General features: G+C 35.0%; 1 protein-coding gene across 4 annotated transcripts in view; it reads left to right on the forward strand.

Moving 5' to 3' along the window:
* The window catches only part of HMGCLL1 (3-hydroxymethyl-3-methylglutaryl-CoA lyase like 1), a 151112-nt gene extending 136180 nt beyond the window's left edge, over nucleotides 1-14932 (forward strand). For all 4 annotated transcript variants that reach the window (XM_030928956.1, XM_030928957.1, XM_030928958.1 and 1 more), the window contains 2 exons: nucleotides 9746-9871; nucleotides 13540-14932. In XM_030928956.1, the coding sequence (XP_030784816.1) occupies nucleotides 9746-9871; nucleotides 13540-13641 (228 nt within the window). In that variant the 3' untranslated portion in view covers nucleotides 13642-14932. The remainder of the gene's footprint in view (nucleotides 1-9745; nucleotides 9872-13539) is intronic.
* The last annotated feature ends 2510 nt before the right edge of the window (nucleotides 14933-17442 follow it).

Raw genomic sequence — 17442 nt, forward strand, 5'->3', positions numbered from 1 at the left:
TGGCTAGACTGTAGTCACATATCCACACCTAAGTACAGGGCACCTTGGTAGTGTCAGCTAGCTGAGGGTCCTGGAAGAAGAAACAGATTTTTGGTAATGAACTAGCTCTATCTGCCACAGATAAACAGTTCAGCCACAAGGTTAGAAATTTTCAAAAATTTTTTATCCATAAAAACCATCTTGGAGTTTGAAACAATAAATATACTTTACAAGAAAAATTCAGTTTTGGAGGTAGCACCTTTTTAGGTTCTATCTTTTTGCATTTTTAACTAGGACATCAGGTGATTCCAATAGTCAGATGATACCATTCTAAGAAATACTGCACGAGGCAGGAGGGAGCCACTGTGACTGAAGCTGTATATATTAACATCTGAAAGGTTTCCAGGAAGATCTGTTGTCTCTTGCCACTCAAGTGTGTTCTGGGGACAAGTAGTATTGGCATAATTCAGGATTGTAAGTGATGCAGAATCCCAAGTACCACCTCAGACCTATTAAATGAAACCATATGCTCATTACAGTTTGAGAAGCACTGGTCTAATTATTTTATGCCAAGATGTTAGAGAATATGGATGGCTACAGAAGTAAAGTGATAAGAGCATTATCCAATCAACAACAGGCAAAAGCAGATGATTCTGAGATGAATCATCTACAGAATTTGAATGGTATTGAAGTCATGTGAGCCTGAGATAGACCAGTATACTTTTGGGGGTATGATACTGGCAGAAGAAGGAAATTACTATGAAAAAAAAGTAGATAGACCTTTATTAATAAAGTTCATTTGTCCTAAATATATGTGTGGTATATATTTATTGTAAAGGATTGGAAAAAAAAATCTAGAAACACAAATAAATGGAACTATAGTTAGTATCATGTTCTTTTATCTTCCATTTTCTCCTATTCATTTTTTCATGTATTTGTGCATATGTAATGTTGTACTGTTTATATATATTTTATATTTTTTGTATATATAATATTGTATTATACAGAAATATTTTACTATTTCATAATAGTCGAGCTTATGTAATTTGTTAACTCTGTCTCTATTTTTGGACATTTAACCTATGAATTTATTTTCACTGTTAATATTGAGTAATATTACAAAAAAATTCATCCTTGAACATAAATCTATCTGAGTATTTCTGGCTGTCTTCTTGGGCTAGCTTCCTAGAAATACAATCGCTAGGACAACAAATATTTACTTTCTGAAGTTGTTTGCTAATGTTGCTAACTTGTGTGGAAACTTTTCAGAAAGTCTCATAAGAAAAGGAAGCTTTTTGATTTGTCAATGTGCTTTTCCTAATTCACACCCTGACCCCTGGAGTTGTTATATGGATTCAATGAATCAATGCATCTAAAGTGTTTAGTAATATGTCTGGCATACATTCAGTATTTTGTTAACTATTAATATCGTGCAGTAGCACACAGTTGTTAAACCTGGATTTGCATTCTTACCCTGCCTCATACTAACCATATGAAGCAGGACATATCACTTACCCTTCATAAACCTCAGTTTACTCATCAGTAAAATGGGAATGCATTACTGACCACTTCAGGTTGACTTTGTGGAGCTTTATCATATGTGAAGCACATGGTACAATCCCTGTGAAAAAGTGAGCAATTCAGCAAATGTTCGCTAATAGTATTTATTATTTTTAGTCTTAAAGAAGTTGAAAATTTTCTTGCTTTTTTTTCTTACTCCCTTCAGTGTAGACACTCCCATTTCTGTCTCAATTTGAATGTATCCAATGAAGGTAGAAATATAATCTATCTCCTTTTGAAGGCAAGGAGGAGTGAAGCATTTAGGAAAGCCAGTTTTAAAGATGAGAAGTCTAATTATTTTGATTAATAATCACATTAGCTTAGTCATTCCTCAACATAGCTCTCTCCCTTTACATCTATATATAATCCCATTATTTACTTACCAATTTTTATATATACTCCTGTTTACTAAAACATTGACATTATTCATGTATGCTAACTGTTCATTATCTATGGCTTACATATTACATATGTTATGTTCCCAATACACATCAATGGCAAGTTGGGTTCTCTCTCAGGTGGTACAATAGCTCATATAGTATCTATTTAGAGTCTTGGTTGAGAAGCACCTCAAGGCAAGATCTGGGCTTACTGGAAAGGGTGCTGTGATAGATTAGTATTATTTGGCCTCGCCACTGGAGTACGAGTGATACTTCATGTATGGGTAATTTCAGTCCTTTGGTAAGTGAATATTAGCTATGAGAAACAAGTTGAGAATAAAAATATTGGAAAATAAGCATATTTTGATATTTTATTCTACATGAATATTCATGTTAAAATGAATAATTTTCACTTTCAGAAATTGTATTATTTTAAATTAAATCTACCATTACTATAGATTATTAAAGAAAATACTGATCTTAGGGGAATAAAAAAATATAGATGACTTCAAAAAAAAATCCAGCTCTAATTGTTTTTTGGGACTTTGGTAACTAAAATTTTAGGTTTCATAAAATATTTTGAAAACATGAATATATACATTAGAAATTTTGCAAATGATTTTTTTACTCCCTTTATTGTTATATGTATTCATTTCATTTGGGTTATAAGATCTTATAGAAACAAAAAAAAGTAGTGATGGTACTTTTAGTTAGCACATCAGCAACATCTGAGCATTAGAACATCACACAGAATGGATACTCCCCAGAGCTCACCTAAGATTAGAGTACAGACATGATATGTTGATGATATGTCTACAGGCGATTTGCTCTCCTCCAGAAAAATTTGCCACTAGCATTTTATTCATTTCCCTCTGGCCTTAGGTCTAAGCACATATGCAGAGAGCACAAGTAGACAGAGCACATATAACTGAATTCACAAGGTTTATGGTATCCTGGGCCACTGGGTTAATAGCTTTAATTGTGAACTTTGAGAAAAGGAGAAGCCAAGGACATCTCAGTCCTTAGAGTTATAATTATATAAATATATTTATGTATATGTTATATAAAAATAGATGTATATATTAAGTATGTTACATGTTATATATAAATATTAAAATATGTTATATATAAATATACATGTTATATATGAATATATATAAATAAATATGTATATAATTTAGAAAGCATTGGTTCCCTGAGCACTAGAAACAGTTGCTTCTCATTAGATAATCATAAGCTACTTCTCGGTAACAGCCGAAATATATAGTCACTTTAATTTATAATGCTAAATTCTGTGAGCTACAGGACTTTTATTTATCCCAAGACCCTGGCACAAAGAGTGTGCTTAATAAACACTTTAAGTCAAAGGAAAAATACAAATATGCTGAATATATTGAGCCACATTTTCATGTGTTCTATACCATTAGTTAAGAGTGTCCTTATTTTAAATGCAGAAAACCTGTTTGCTTGATAAATATAAAACTATTTACTTATTTACAATTTTGAGGGACTGCAACACAGTGGGGTTGTAAATGTTTTACTTTAACTTGGTGGATTTTGGTGCTATATTGCCACCTTGTGGTTACTCATCTAAAAATGGACTTTTCTTCAAAAACAAAAATCAAAAATAGACAAAACAAAGAATAACTGTTTTGCTTTTGTGATATATGGTGCAAACATAAGTTTGTGCTGTTTTCTTACACACACACACACACACCACAAACCTGAATCTGAAAGTAGTGATCATGCTTGAAAAGTAGAGAAATGGAACATCTTTCAAAGAATAATCCTTTAATACCGAAAGTCTCTCATATAGGAAAATTAGCTAAGTGGCCTATTATTTTCAAACACAAAATGATATGATTTTAATGGTTAAGTAAAAATGTCTTCCCACTCTTTGTAATAAAGAATAATAAAAAGAAATAAGGTTTTTCTTCCTAGTTTTTCAGAGCTTGTTTACATCTTATTAAAATTATTTCTGATGAAATAAGGAAGTAGATATGAAGAAAACATACATGGTGAAATCAAATTTTCTTAGAAGACTATGACTAGAAATTTCCAAAGTATCTTGTTTAGAAATATGAGCATATAATTTAGTATAAGGATAATAGTATCATAGATAAAAGTTTTATTTCTGAGAAGAAAATTACACACTTAATAAAATAGAGAATTTAGGGGAAATTGCATTAAACTATTTTTAAAGTACTGTGATTTTTTTAAAAAAAGACTTTAAAGGGAACTGATGCCTTAATATTCTCCTTTGCAGGTCATATATCCTTGAATAAACTCTTTAAAATTGCTTAAACTTTAAATCCACATACTGCTTTTAGAATTGAGTCAATTAATTTGTGACTAGAGCTTACTGAAAGAGAATCTGTGTCTAGAGCTAAACTGATACTAGAAAAGTCAGAAAGACCCTTTTACAAGTCCTCTTTTATTCAGATTCTGTCTGCCTTCACCAGAGTATGTTTGCAGATTAGTCTTGTGTCTTAGATCCTAGAAAGATCCATTATTGCAAAATAGGAATAAATTCAGAATCTTGGATTTATTTACATTCATTTTCACTTATTTACTGTCATTTTACTACAGGCTAAAATTTCCAAAATTTTTTTACTTTTTCTACTTAGGTAGGTAATTAACATTCATTGTGGATGCATTGGAAAACAGCGATAGAATTAAAGTCAAATAAATTATCTGTAATAACAGCACCCATGATCGTTACTGTTAGCACTTTATACATCTCTCAAATCCTTTTTGTTTTTAGAAAAGTGTATCATCACTCTATGTACTGTTACAACGTCTTCTAACCTGTTTTTCCCTTAATCATACAGTTTAATGGCATCATTTTGTTTTATAGCTATGCCATAAAGTTATTCTTCATTGTGAGACATTTGGATGGTTCTCAAATTTTCATTCTTAAAAAACATACTGTGATGAGTCTTTATATAGATATGTGTGTGTGTTGTATATCCTATACAAAACAAATATACAATATATGTCACCCACATACATTTATTTTTGTTTAGTTATTTTCTTAGGATTTGTTAAATATTTGTAGAAAGGACTCTTTGATAAGGAACTGCTGGGACAAAGAATATTGACAAGTGAAGATTTATTACTAAATAATTGCTCACCCAAAGAATTGCAATTAACTGTATATTCCTACTAGTTTGTTTACCTTCAGTTCCAGCAACACTCCCTTTGACACTGATATTTACTGAACTATAATGTATACATGGAAATGTGAACAAATTATAAGCTCAATGAATTTTCACAAACTGATACTATCAGTGTAATCGACTCAGTTCAAGAAATTTATTACCAGCACCCTCGAAGCTCTCCTTGTGTCCATTTTTATTCACACTTCAAAGGATAATTATTAATTTCTCACTGATTTGATCAGTGTGGCCTATTTTAGGAATTTATCTAAATGAAATCATATTGTATGTCTTCTTTTGAGCCTGACTTTTTTCAAGCAACCTTGTGTTTGTGAAATTAGTCCATGTTGTTGAAGTTGTAGAGTGTTCTATATATTTGAGCTCTATGCTATACTATTTCAATGCTAGCATTCTTTAATTGTTGTCAGTCTGAAAGTGTAAAATACGGTGTTATAGTTTTCACTCACAATCTTTGATTTAATGTGAGGTTGAACTTTTTTTTTTTGGCTTCACTGGTTATTTATATTTGCTCTAGTGTGACATTGGTCATTTATTGTTCCTCTGTGGTAATACTGGTTTCTCTATTGTAAATAAATCTTTCACTTTTGCCCAAGCAATAGGTTAACATTGGCCTTTAGTTACAAAATAGAAGAATGACTGTTGTTTCCTCACTCTTTCCCAAAAGGCCAATTAAGACTAAAAACTGTTCTTTTGACAAGGTAACAAGTTTCCCTTCTGGGACTCCTGTAGTTGCAGGGTCTTGATCCTCAGTAGTGAGAAAAGGAACATGATATGTGGAATCCAGATCCCAAAAGTGAATCATCCACATTTCGGGCTGAAGCCATTTCTCACCTATCATGCTGATTCCTCTGACTTTTGCTACTTTATACTTTTTTGGGTATTTTTTCAAAACCTGCTTTTCTTGAAATACTGACCAGTCCTGGTTAACTGTTTGCTCCCCCAGGGTACAAAGCTTCTCTAAAGTTAAAGCAGACCCATACCCTGGACTGATAAAAGAGTGAGATAGATAAGAAACTCTACTTTAGGGGTTTGAAAATCACTGGAGATTCTAAGAGGAGATTCTAGGACAGTGATTCTGATTTAATTAATTTAGGGAGAAGTCTGGACTTTAGTCGTTTGAAAAGGGCTCCAGGTGATTCCAGTGGGTTGACAGGATTGAGAATCATGGAAAGTTCTGGCTCCTAAGCTGATACATTCAGGTGCACTGAATAGATCAGTTTTAACCTATAAGTAAAGAAATGCCCCTGCCTGTTTATATCATGGCAGACTCCCAGAGATGGGACAACATCTTAATAGTTGCCTTTTCCAAGCAAATATTATTTGTGGACAATGCCACAAATTTCACTCCTAAAGTATAATTCCCCATTCTTACTGCTTTGATTCATAGTAAATGAAAATTGTCCTAAAGGTACGAGTATTTTACTGCTGAATATGACAGCTTGTCAGATCATTATGTGAGAAACGTTGTGGTAATGGAAAGAAAGCAATGGAGAACTTCCCATGTTGGCGAGTGTTAAGAAGAAGAAACGGAGGTAGAGAAAACAGTCTATCCTTTGTAAACTTTCCTTAGGCCCCAAAGAATTCTAGGACTTTTTAAGGACTGTAGTTCTTCCTTTGTGAGACTTTGTAAGTATCCTTTTCAGTCTTGCAAAGGAAACTCTAGGAAAGTGGTTGAAAACCCACAGTCCCTTTGGCATGCCTAAAGAACACAGGAGCCAAATGAGAGAGCTCCCAATGGCCAAATGTTGAACAGTTTGAGCAACAAAAGATGTAAATTGTTATTACATTAAAACCCAAAGTGCAAAATAATTACCTATAATTAGCTATGAGTCCTCCCTAATATAAATACATGTTAGAATAAGTAAATATGAGAATGGACAAATTTTCCATACAGAAGAATTCAAATTTTGGTGTAGATACTCCCCACTCTTTAAGCGTGAGCTACGCATAATGACATTTTCCCAAAACATACAATATGGAAAGACTGGGGGGAGACTATAGTGCAGATACCTGGCAGACACCACCTCAGCCAGACAATAAAAGTTAATATCAGCCATCATAATTCATATTGATATTGTGTATCCTTGATATAATGCTTTGAGGATGGCACTTTACCTCTGTGGTTCAAAACTCTATAACTCCAGTCTTAACAGGAGAAAAACTTAGACAAACCCATACTGAAGGACATTGTAAAAAATACATGACTAGCACTTTGGGAGGCTGAGGAGGGCAGATCACATGAGGTCGGGAGTTTGAGGCGAGCCTGGCCCACAGAGTGAAACCCTGTCTCTATTAAAAATGCAAAAATTAGCAGGGTGTGGTGGCACACACCTGTAATCCCAGCTACTCCAGAGGCTTAGGCAAGAGAATTGCTTGAACCCATGAGGCAGAGGTTGCAGTGGGCCAAGATAGCACCACTGCACTCCAGCCTGGCTAACAGAGCAAGACTCCATCTCAAACAAAACAAAACAAAACAAAACAAAACAAAACAAAACAAAACAGAAACATGACTTATACTACTCAAAATAGTTTGGAGAAACTGTCACAGCCCATAGGAGGCTAAGGATACCTTGCTACTAATGTGGTATACTGTTAAGCTCCCGGAACAGATGTTTAAAAATGTCTTTATAAATGTCATTTTAAAAGTCTAAAGAAATCTAAATATTGCATGGATTTTAATAAAAACATGTCAATATGTGTTCTTTAGTTATGACAAATATACCATAATAATATACGATCTGACAAAGAAGCCAAACTTTAGTCAGGTTTCTAAAACTTCTAAGCCCACCTCTGCACTTCCTTGGAAAATCCAGTTTTAGCAATTCCTTCTACATCAGCTTAACAAGAACCCCTATACTCAATATCCAAACACCCGATTTGATTAGGTCTCTCCTCCTCCACCAACCCGAAGGTCATGTCTGATCACCCTGACCTGTCTTCAGCAAAAATCGTGGTAGGTCAGTTTAGCCAGAATTGCTTTCACTCCTGATGTTTTCTCCTAGTAATTTTTAATCTACTGACCCCCACCCCACCCCCCCCCACTATAAATTCTCATTTGCCCATGCTGTATTTGGATTTGAGCACAGTCTCTCTCTCCTGCATTGCATGTGGTCCCTGTACCTATTGCAGTGTTCCTAAATAAAGTCATCCTTGCTGTGCCTTAATAAGTATCACTGAATAATGTTTTCTGTAACAGATGTTAACCATAGAGAAAACTGAGTGTGCAATATACAGGAATTCTGTTTTATCTTCACAAATTTTGTGAAAATCAAAAACTATTTTAAAATTAAAAGTTTATCAAAAAAAAGTAAAGAAGGGAAGGAAGGCAGGAAGGCAGGCAGGAAGGAAGGCAGGAAGGCAGGGAAGGATTCCCACATGAGCAGCAGCCATCAGAATCTTGTCAAAATTTCAAATTCTCAAGTCGCAGCCCAGACCTTCTGAATCAAAAACTCGGGGGATGTAGCAGCAACCTGTGATTGAGAACCATGATCTAGTTGGTTGACCAAGAGCTCTGCTTCCAGGTGCTACTCATTTTAGATGTGGTCGTGTTACTTTTTCTTTAATGCCCAAGAGTGAAGAATCAGATTAGGCTTTACTGTAACTTCTGATTACTGAATTGTTACCTTTCACAGAGGAATGGCATGTCTGCCTCTGTTCTTCTCATATTGAGATTTGAACTCCGGGGCCCTTCTCAGACCCTCTTGTGCTCATGTCTTCCATAACTTCTCCAGCACACAGAGAACTCTTCCACCTCTGATATCCCCAAGCACATAATCATGTGCCAACTCTCATGTTTCCAGAGGCTACATAAATCAAGGCAGAGTGTAGATTCCCTGGAGACAGAAGATTTCACCTATCAGATGGTGACCTTGGGTAAATTGTTTATTCCCTCTGTACCTGAGTTTTCTTTCTGTGAACTGGGGATGGATGATACAAAAGTATCTACTTCATGGGTTTTGGGGAGAACTGTGAATTAATACACATAATTTGTTAATAACAGCATTCAGCACTTAGTGAGGAACCAAAAAATGTAAGCTGGTGTTACTGCTGGTGGCAAGTGTTTTGTCTCTTAAATATTTCTTCCTTCTCCCAAAGCAGTGGAGTTTTGTGTGCAAAACAATGAATGTCTCAATAAAGACTGGGTGAGTTGAATGGGTAAAGTGAGCCCACAAAATCCTACTTCAAACTCAGTGACTTCTCCCTCCCCCGCCCTACACATACTAGTCATCTAAGGCATTTTGATGTTGAATTAGAATGTTGAAAATAGTTCATGTTGCTTATAAAATGCTTTTAGAATAAAGCTAGAGAACTGGATAATATGTGAAAGTCTGGAGTAAATTAACCTTACTCTAAGCTTCACCACCTACAGTTGAGCTGCTACCAATGAACAACACCATTTTACTTTTGTTCAAAGATTATTCTAGTTCCAGGGAGCCTTAGCAGAGTTTCTGTTAGCCTCAGAGACAAAATTAGCTATAAAAGAAATAAGTACCCCGGGGACTGTTCTAGAGGCCAGTGGGTAAGTGAATATGTTTGAATAACCAGTTCAGATTTTGCTTATTTGCTCTTTACCACAGGTTAAATCGAAATGCAACAATTTACATGCCATAAACACACAAGCTTTAGGTGGTTTGCTTTGCTTTCCAGATGGGAATCAATGTGGTGGACTCTGCAGTATCCGGATTAGGCGGCTGCCCTTATGCAAAAGGTGCTTCTGGGAATGTAGCCACTGAGGATTTGATATATATGCTTAATGGCCTGGGGCTCAATACAGTAAGTTACTTTAACATATTTTAATATTCATGCATTCCTTGCATCTCCAAATTGCAATGCTTCTCAGATGTGGGAAGCAATTTTGAGGTCAAAGTTTTACTACACTTTTGCTATTTGCTAAAATGCACAGTGGGAAAATGCAATAAAAATTCTTTTGGGGTCTTTATAAAGTAACTCATGGCTATAGCTCAATCACCAATAATGCTACCAAGTCACATTTTTATAGTGCTTCATGACCTCTAAAGTACTTTTTCATGTATTATCTGATTTGATTTTATACACTTTTTGAGTCGGAGCCTGTGTCTTTGCTGTTACGATTGTTGAGTTTTGCAGTTTTGTTTTTTGCATGAATGTTTTTCTTGGAGAAAACTGAGATCTTGATTGTCTCACAGTGACAACTACAGCTTCTGGAAGAACTCCCAGGGCACTTTTTAAATGATCAGTGAAAGAGGGGAGCTTCATAATACTTAGCATGTGAGACACTGGATGGCAAGAATAGTCTCTTTGCAAGTCGTACCTGAAAAGTCACGTGCCACGTAACCACATCCAACAAATTCAGCACCTTGTTTTGCCCTGTGATTGTTAACACAACCTGTTAGTCTATAGAACAGATTTATTTAGGAAAAAAAAATAAAAATCACAGATGATTCGTCATTTAGAATTTCTTTCTGCGATGTAAAATAATCACCTGTATTGTAAAACAAATTTTTTTTACTCTCTGCTGCTCCTATTCCTCCTTTTTCCTCACTCTACTTACATTGATGCTCCTGCTGCAGTGAACTTGCTTCTGGTCTACACTTCTATACCATTTTATTCCTCACTTCTACCCCTTGCTCAGGTTTTCACTACCACATGAAATGGCCTTATGCCTTGTATTCTATTTGGCCTGGAAAGTAAGACACCACCATCCTAAAAATAAGCCGTCTAGCATCTCCCTGTCTATCCCCCAAGTCAAACTGTTAGATCCCATTCCTTAGTGTTTTCATGTTTTCCTCTGCATTCCCTCTGAACTTACCACAAGGTTATATAATTATCTTGTTTATGTGTCTAGCTTCCCATGCAACCACAGAGCAATTATGACAGCTTATTCATACTTTATACTTGGTGCCTGTGGCATAAAGATGCTCCATAAATATTTATTGAAAGATTGATTTCACTTGGCACTAAACACCAACAGCTGTTACCCATAAACACCAAGAGCTATTGCCTATTTTCTCTGGTTAGAAATAAATGTTATTTCATTTATATCATATCTTAATCATTTATATCAGAAGCTAATGACATAAAATGAGCATAAATAGCTCCTTTCTTAGAAATTTAGATGACTGAATTGAATTCCATAGCTGATAGCTGATGCTTCATATATGCCAGTTATGTTCCATAACTCCAGAGTCCAAATGCAAATAAGTCAAATCTATTCCTAAAAGTTTTACCATCCAAGAATTGCTACATTGAGTAGCTGCCACAATTCAACTAGTCACCCAACGCAACAAACCAAGATTCTCTATAGAATTTAATCTCACTATGGATTCAATGTCCAATCAGTTACCAAAGCTGCTAATTTGACTTTAAAATATTTTGGTTGTTGGTCCCTTCCTTACTACCTCTGCTATGACTACATTGATGCAGGTCTGCACATCTCTTTCCTGGGTGTTCATCCTCTATACTGGCTGCTGGCTCTAGACTTGCCTTTAAATCCATCCTCCATGCTACCATCAAAGGATTACACCTAACATATAAGTATGAATAGGCTCTACTTCTGCTTGAGCACTGATCAGTGGATTCTAATTTTCTGAAAGCAAGCCTGTGCTCTATCACATAATCTGGCCTATTATTACCTTTTCCAGGATTAATGGTATATTTTACCTTTATCCATATGTACCATGGATATTTAAGATATCTTGAACCGCTCTTCTCTCTGCCTACATACAGTGACCCATACATCCTCCATCCTCTTCTATATATTTTGTATAAACCTCGAATCAGGCTTTACCCTTCTTGGCACTTTTCCCTGACACATTCTTTTCTGCTTTTTTTTTTTTTTCCTTGGTGGGTTGGTGGCCTCACACCTCTGCCTCCATAATAACCTGGGCATATCTCTATTTGTGGCTTTAACTATGGTACAGAATTTTCTGTTGTGAGTCTACATTGCTTGCTTGACCTTAAAGGCAGAAACCACATTCTACGTGAGGTTCTTGAAACTCCAGAATCTATCATAGTACATGAGACATATTAAGCACCTGATAAATGATTTAAGAATACATGCAGTGTTGTTTTCATAATGATATCTACTGATTAAATAAAATGGTAAAGTCAAAACAAAATTCTTCTTTGGTGTGATATCAGCAAATTCTACTGTATGTTACAAATGGAATTACTGAAAAGAGAAGAAAGACATTAATGACTAAAATCTTTCTATCAACACTTGCTGGATATAATTTATAAGTGAAAGGCATCCGAAGTTAATTGTTTACAGAATTTAAGTATCATTGGATTAAGGATGTTAAACAGATACCCACGTAAAGCCATTACCACGACAAAACGAAATTTCTCAAACCAAAGCAAATGTTAGTATCCTGAAAACAACTTTATAATAAAAAAATGAAATTTACAAGTATCATTTTATAAAATAGTTTTAATTCTTAAAGAGATAAGTAATTGGCTATATTGAAATGTCTCCAATTTCTAAAATGATATTGTTATGAAAAGCCCCTATGAGTTTTTATACTTGTCTATTTTATGAAAGTCACAAGTTTTCATAGATATTAAAAAGTACTTTATAATAGCAAGGAAAACTGAGTATTTTCAACTTTAATCCCACATTGTTTCTAGTCCATATTGAGGGAGAACATAGAAGCTTATGAAATGCCATGTAAGGACAAGTTTGTGCTTAATCCACCTAATGCTTTGCCTCCTCCTGTAACAACAAAAGTGCTGGGTGGAGACATTGATAGTGACGCTTTCATTACACCAAAGCCAAAGGCATGCCCTGAACTTGGCCTTTATACCCAACTGCATATCTGTCATCCATGGATTTACCTAAGCCTTTATTGATCCTATTTGTACTTTCAGACAGTACAACCTCTCAGGCAAATAAGTTCCAGATGTGTACTAAATACTACTTCATTTTATTTCACTTGCAACTACCTCCTTCAATATCATACTAGTAATAGTGTTTCTGAACTTGGTTTAAAAAATATATATGTATATATATGCATTCACCTTTTCCGTAATCCTTATGGCTTTTTCAAGTTTGTTTCTTCATAAAGAGGATAGTCTTTTTTCTAAGTCAGTTCTTATCTATAAACTGCTCCGAAACATTATCATTTTGATTGTCCTTCACTGATGCTTTGTAGACTGTTTTTGTAGTTCCATTACTGCCCTTCCTAGACTCTAGATACCAGCCTGAATTATGATGTTTTTCAAATGTGTCTACCTATATTATTATGCAAGGGTCAGATTCAAGATATGCTGTAATAAAGCAGAAAAATCTAAAATGTTAACATTATTCATGAAAACAAATGTTGCCCCCAAATTGATAATGACCACCACCACTTTGTTTAGTAATTTTAAATGGTTAAGTAACTAGTAATAAAATTTAAAAGGCTATGTTTTATCTTTTTTCTCTCTAATCCCTCTGCCTTCCTGATATTCCTTTTCCTCACCAGGGTGTGAATCTATACAAAGTGATGGAAGCTGGTGACTTCATTTGCAAAGCTGTGAATAAAACCACAAACTCTAAAGTAGCACAAGCATCCTTCCGTGCTTGACTTGAATGGATTTATGACCTACAGTTGAGAAGATCAATTTCAGCTACAATACTCATCTGAAAATCATTAGTGTCAACTTTGCTCTGATATGTGAAGTAATAGACAAGAATGGGAAAAAAGAGATCCTTTTCAAAAAGATTATAACTGGATAGATTAAGTCAACAAAAAGCAATATCAGTCATCAGGCAAATTGCAAGCTGAGGATAAATAATAAAACTTGTCATATTTTGAACTTTGAAAAAAGTCTCTTTTGCTCTTGTAGAAATAACTTTTTAATTTAGATGGGAAAATTGAGTTCATATTTCCCCAAGTATCAAATACTGTGTTAATACTTAATCAGGCAGGCTTAACACAGTGTACATACCGTCAGTAGTTTATGAGCTCCTGCATAGTATGCAGAGTGTGTGGCCTCAATATTATGCATTATGCCTCTGGATCTCAACTATTCATTTGCCAAGTCAGTTAAGTTATGGACCAAAAGCCAAATCTCCATCTGACCCTACATAATTTTAGCAATAGAACTTTTATATTTCGAGTATGGCTAACATCTGTTAACTATTTCAGTGACTTTATCTGATTCCAAGAGGCTGTGGCCAATGGCAAGATGCCATATCCTGGAAACATATTACGACCTCTCATGTTTGTTACATGCATCCAGTTTACCATACTTTACCTATCATCAGTTATAGTAAAACCCAGCATGGAGTTACTCAGCTATTGAGAAACTGTAGGCTATTATTTTTGTCCTGATGTCTAAATTGCAATGATAAGAATAGGTTGATACATATATCATCATCTACCTTTATAATTTTCAGATCACTTTCAAATTGCCCAAGGAAATATCGTTGTGATCCTAAGAATATTAAGATAATTTTTGGTTAATGAAATACCTATTTTCCTTTGATTCATGGTGCTTTGATTACATCACATGATTTTTTGGTGTATTTTTTAGTGGTTATTTTAAAAGTTGAAGTGGCTGAAATGTTGTCTATTGTCCTAGAATTGATTACCAGAAATTGCAAGATGTAATATATCAAAGACAGAGATGAGGAGCAGGAGGACTATTCAAGATAAACATTTCTGTAACCTATGCAAATTTTATGGGGGTAGTATTATTACACATGGATCTGAAATGTCAGTTCTAGTATTTATATAGACTTCTCTAATAATACCAGATGATATTATCTTTGAGTAAATCTGAATATAAATTGAAACATAAAAATGAGTGTTGTGAACTTTCTAGGAAATATTCATTAAAACCATTGAAATAAAAATAAATTCAAGAAAGTAAGAGAAGTACTGATTATAACTATGTTGCATGGTTCTGGAGCAGGAATACTAAGAGTAAGTCTCCGTTTTGGGGTTAATGTTTGGGGGTTGGGGGAAATGCAGGGAGCAGACAAAAATCAAAGCTGGTTATGAATCTTTTTCAGTTACATCTCCCTGTGCATCTCTCTTCATGAAGTACATGACCCTGCACACTGGCAGTAATGGGACACCTCCAATTAGCGTGTACAGCTGGATATGTACACCATATTCTGAGAAGACTGACTTCCTATCTCTTACAAAGCTATGCAGTTCTTAATTTGAGATATTTGGAAAAGCATCTCTTGATACAAACTGCTTATAGTAACAACTAAGGGGAAAGCATTGCTGTTTTGAAATGGAAACCATGGACTTTGAAAGGCAGAGCAAGTAGTCAGAAACTCCAAGTACAGTCTAGAGCACAGTTACGTATCTTCCATGTCAGTGTACTGTGTCACTTCCATGAATACCTTGATGCTACTGAATCACATTTAGTATGAGAAAGCTTGCTGTAGGTATTTGGTATCCTTTCTCCACACAAACCACCTAAATCTCTTTGACAGTTTAAAGAAAGTTTCTTTTCTGGTTTTCTTTTCTCCACCTTATTTATTTTTTGGCCTCTTCCTTCTCTTCTTTATGTTTGACTGCAGACACAAATGTACAGTTGCCTCCATCCTTACAACTCAACATGTGGTCCAAGACCAGCAGGATCATCCCCTGGGACCTTTTGAGAAACAGAATCTGGGACTTCACTCCATATCCATTGCATCACAGTTTGCATTTTAAACAAGATCCTCATATGACTCATATGCAAATTAACTTTGAGAAGCACTTGCCTATTTGATACCTCCTCTTGGGTGTCCAACAGGCATCTCAAGCTTCATATATATTCAAAATTTTTGTACCACTTTTCACTTTGTGCTCTGTAGTCCACCCCATTGTCTTCTGTTTTTGCAACAAGACACATCAGATCCATCTCAGGTCCTTCCTTTACCTTAGTTTTTTTCTCTGCCTGTAAAGCTGTTTTCCTGGCTTTTTCCCTGGGTACGACTGGCTCCCTCTTGTCATTGAGGTCTCAGCATAAATTCTACCTCCTTAATGAATCTTCCTGGACAACTCAGTTTAAAGTAAGTCCTGTTACACTCTCTCACATCAACTCATTTAATTATTAATTATAGAATTTTTACCTTTTTATTTGTTTATTCTTTCTTTTTTCAACAGAATATGTACTCCATGAGAGTGAGGGTTTTGCTATCTTCTTCACTCTTAGTTCCACACTGCCTAGAACGTAGTGCTAGGGTCTGGCACTAAATACCAATAAATGTTAGTTAGAGTCAAGAATAGAAATGGGTTTAATTTAAACATTTGGGAATTGAAGGAAGGAAACTATTCTGCATGAACTCTACACATATATTTCCTGAACCCTTAATAGATTTTTAGGATTTTTCCAGTTTATATGTTGAATGATTGAATTAAGGAATGAATGCATATATATACCAAAGAGGATGTTAAGAAATGTTGGGTAAACCAAAATTGTAAGGGAAATATATATATTTTTAAGCAGAATAAAGTAAAAGTGAAACTGCTGGAATTGATAACAACAAATTTACAATATCAATAACAGAAATCTTCCTGAGGTAAAGAGGCAACAGCTATAATAAGCAACTAATCAGCTTTGTTATGGACATTAAGAAGTGCATGCCATTGCTTTCTGTGTGTCTTACACACATGCACACAGGCACACACATATGCATACATAATACACCATTCCAGATATGGCCAGAACAATTTAGATTTTTCATCAAACTTCTGTAACCTGTCTCTTCTCTATCAAAGAAACAAGAACTGCATTGCCTATTTAAAAGTCCACTGTAACATGTCATCAAAGAAAAGCAAGCCTGTTGTATCAGCTGTCATCTATATTATTAAGAGATAAAAATTTTGTAATGACTTGATATCAAGACCTCATTACTTCAGTATTCCTTAAATTCCTTTAGTAATTTATAGGTATTTCAGAGTCAAGTCTTAGCAGAGACATACTCTTAATTTTCTGTCGCTGATACATAAACAAATTTATTCTCTGTGATCTCAATTCATGTTGTAGATTAGATTAATCAGTGGATGATGGGAGAGGAGTTTAGCAATATTGATGCCTGAACTTCACCCTTGGATATTTTGATTTCATTGGTCTGGAGTAGTACACCTCAAGCATCAGCATTTAAAAAAAAAAATGTATACAACAATTCTCATGTGCAAGTTCAGTTGAAAATCTCCAATTTAGAACAATGGTTTTGAAAGTGTGATCCCAGGAGCAGCAGCAGCAGCAGCATGACCTGCTTTTCTCAGGAGCTTCATCCAGAGAAAACGGCATCATCTCAGAGTCAGCTATAAAATCCAGATTGTGAATCTGTGTATACTATAGAGATAAAGGACAGTAAGAGGACACCAGCTATATTAGCCCATCCTTGCCTTGCTATACCTAAGAGTAGGTAATTT

The sequence above is a fragment of the Rhinopithecus roxellana genome, chromosome 4, assembly GCF_007565055.1.
Source record: "Rhinopithecus roxellana isolate Shanxi Qingling chromosome 4, ASM756505v1, whole genome shotgun sequence".
Classification (NCBI taxonomy): domain Eukaryota; kingdom Metazoa; phylum Chordata; class Mammalia; order Primates; family Cercopithecidae; genus Rhinopithecus; species Rhinopithecus roxellana.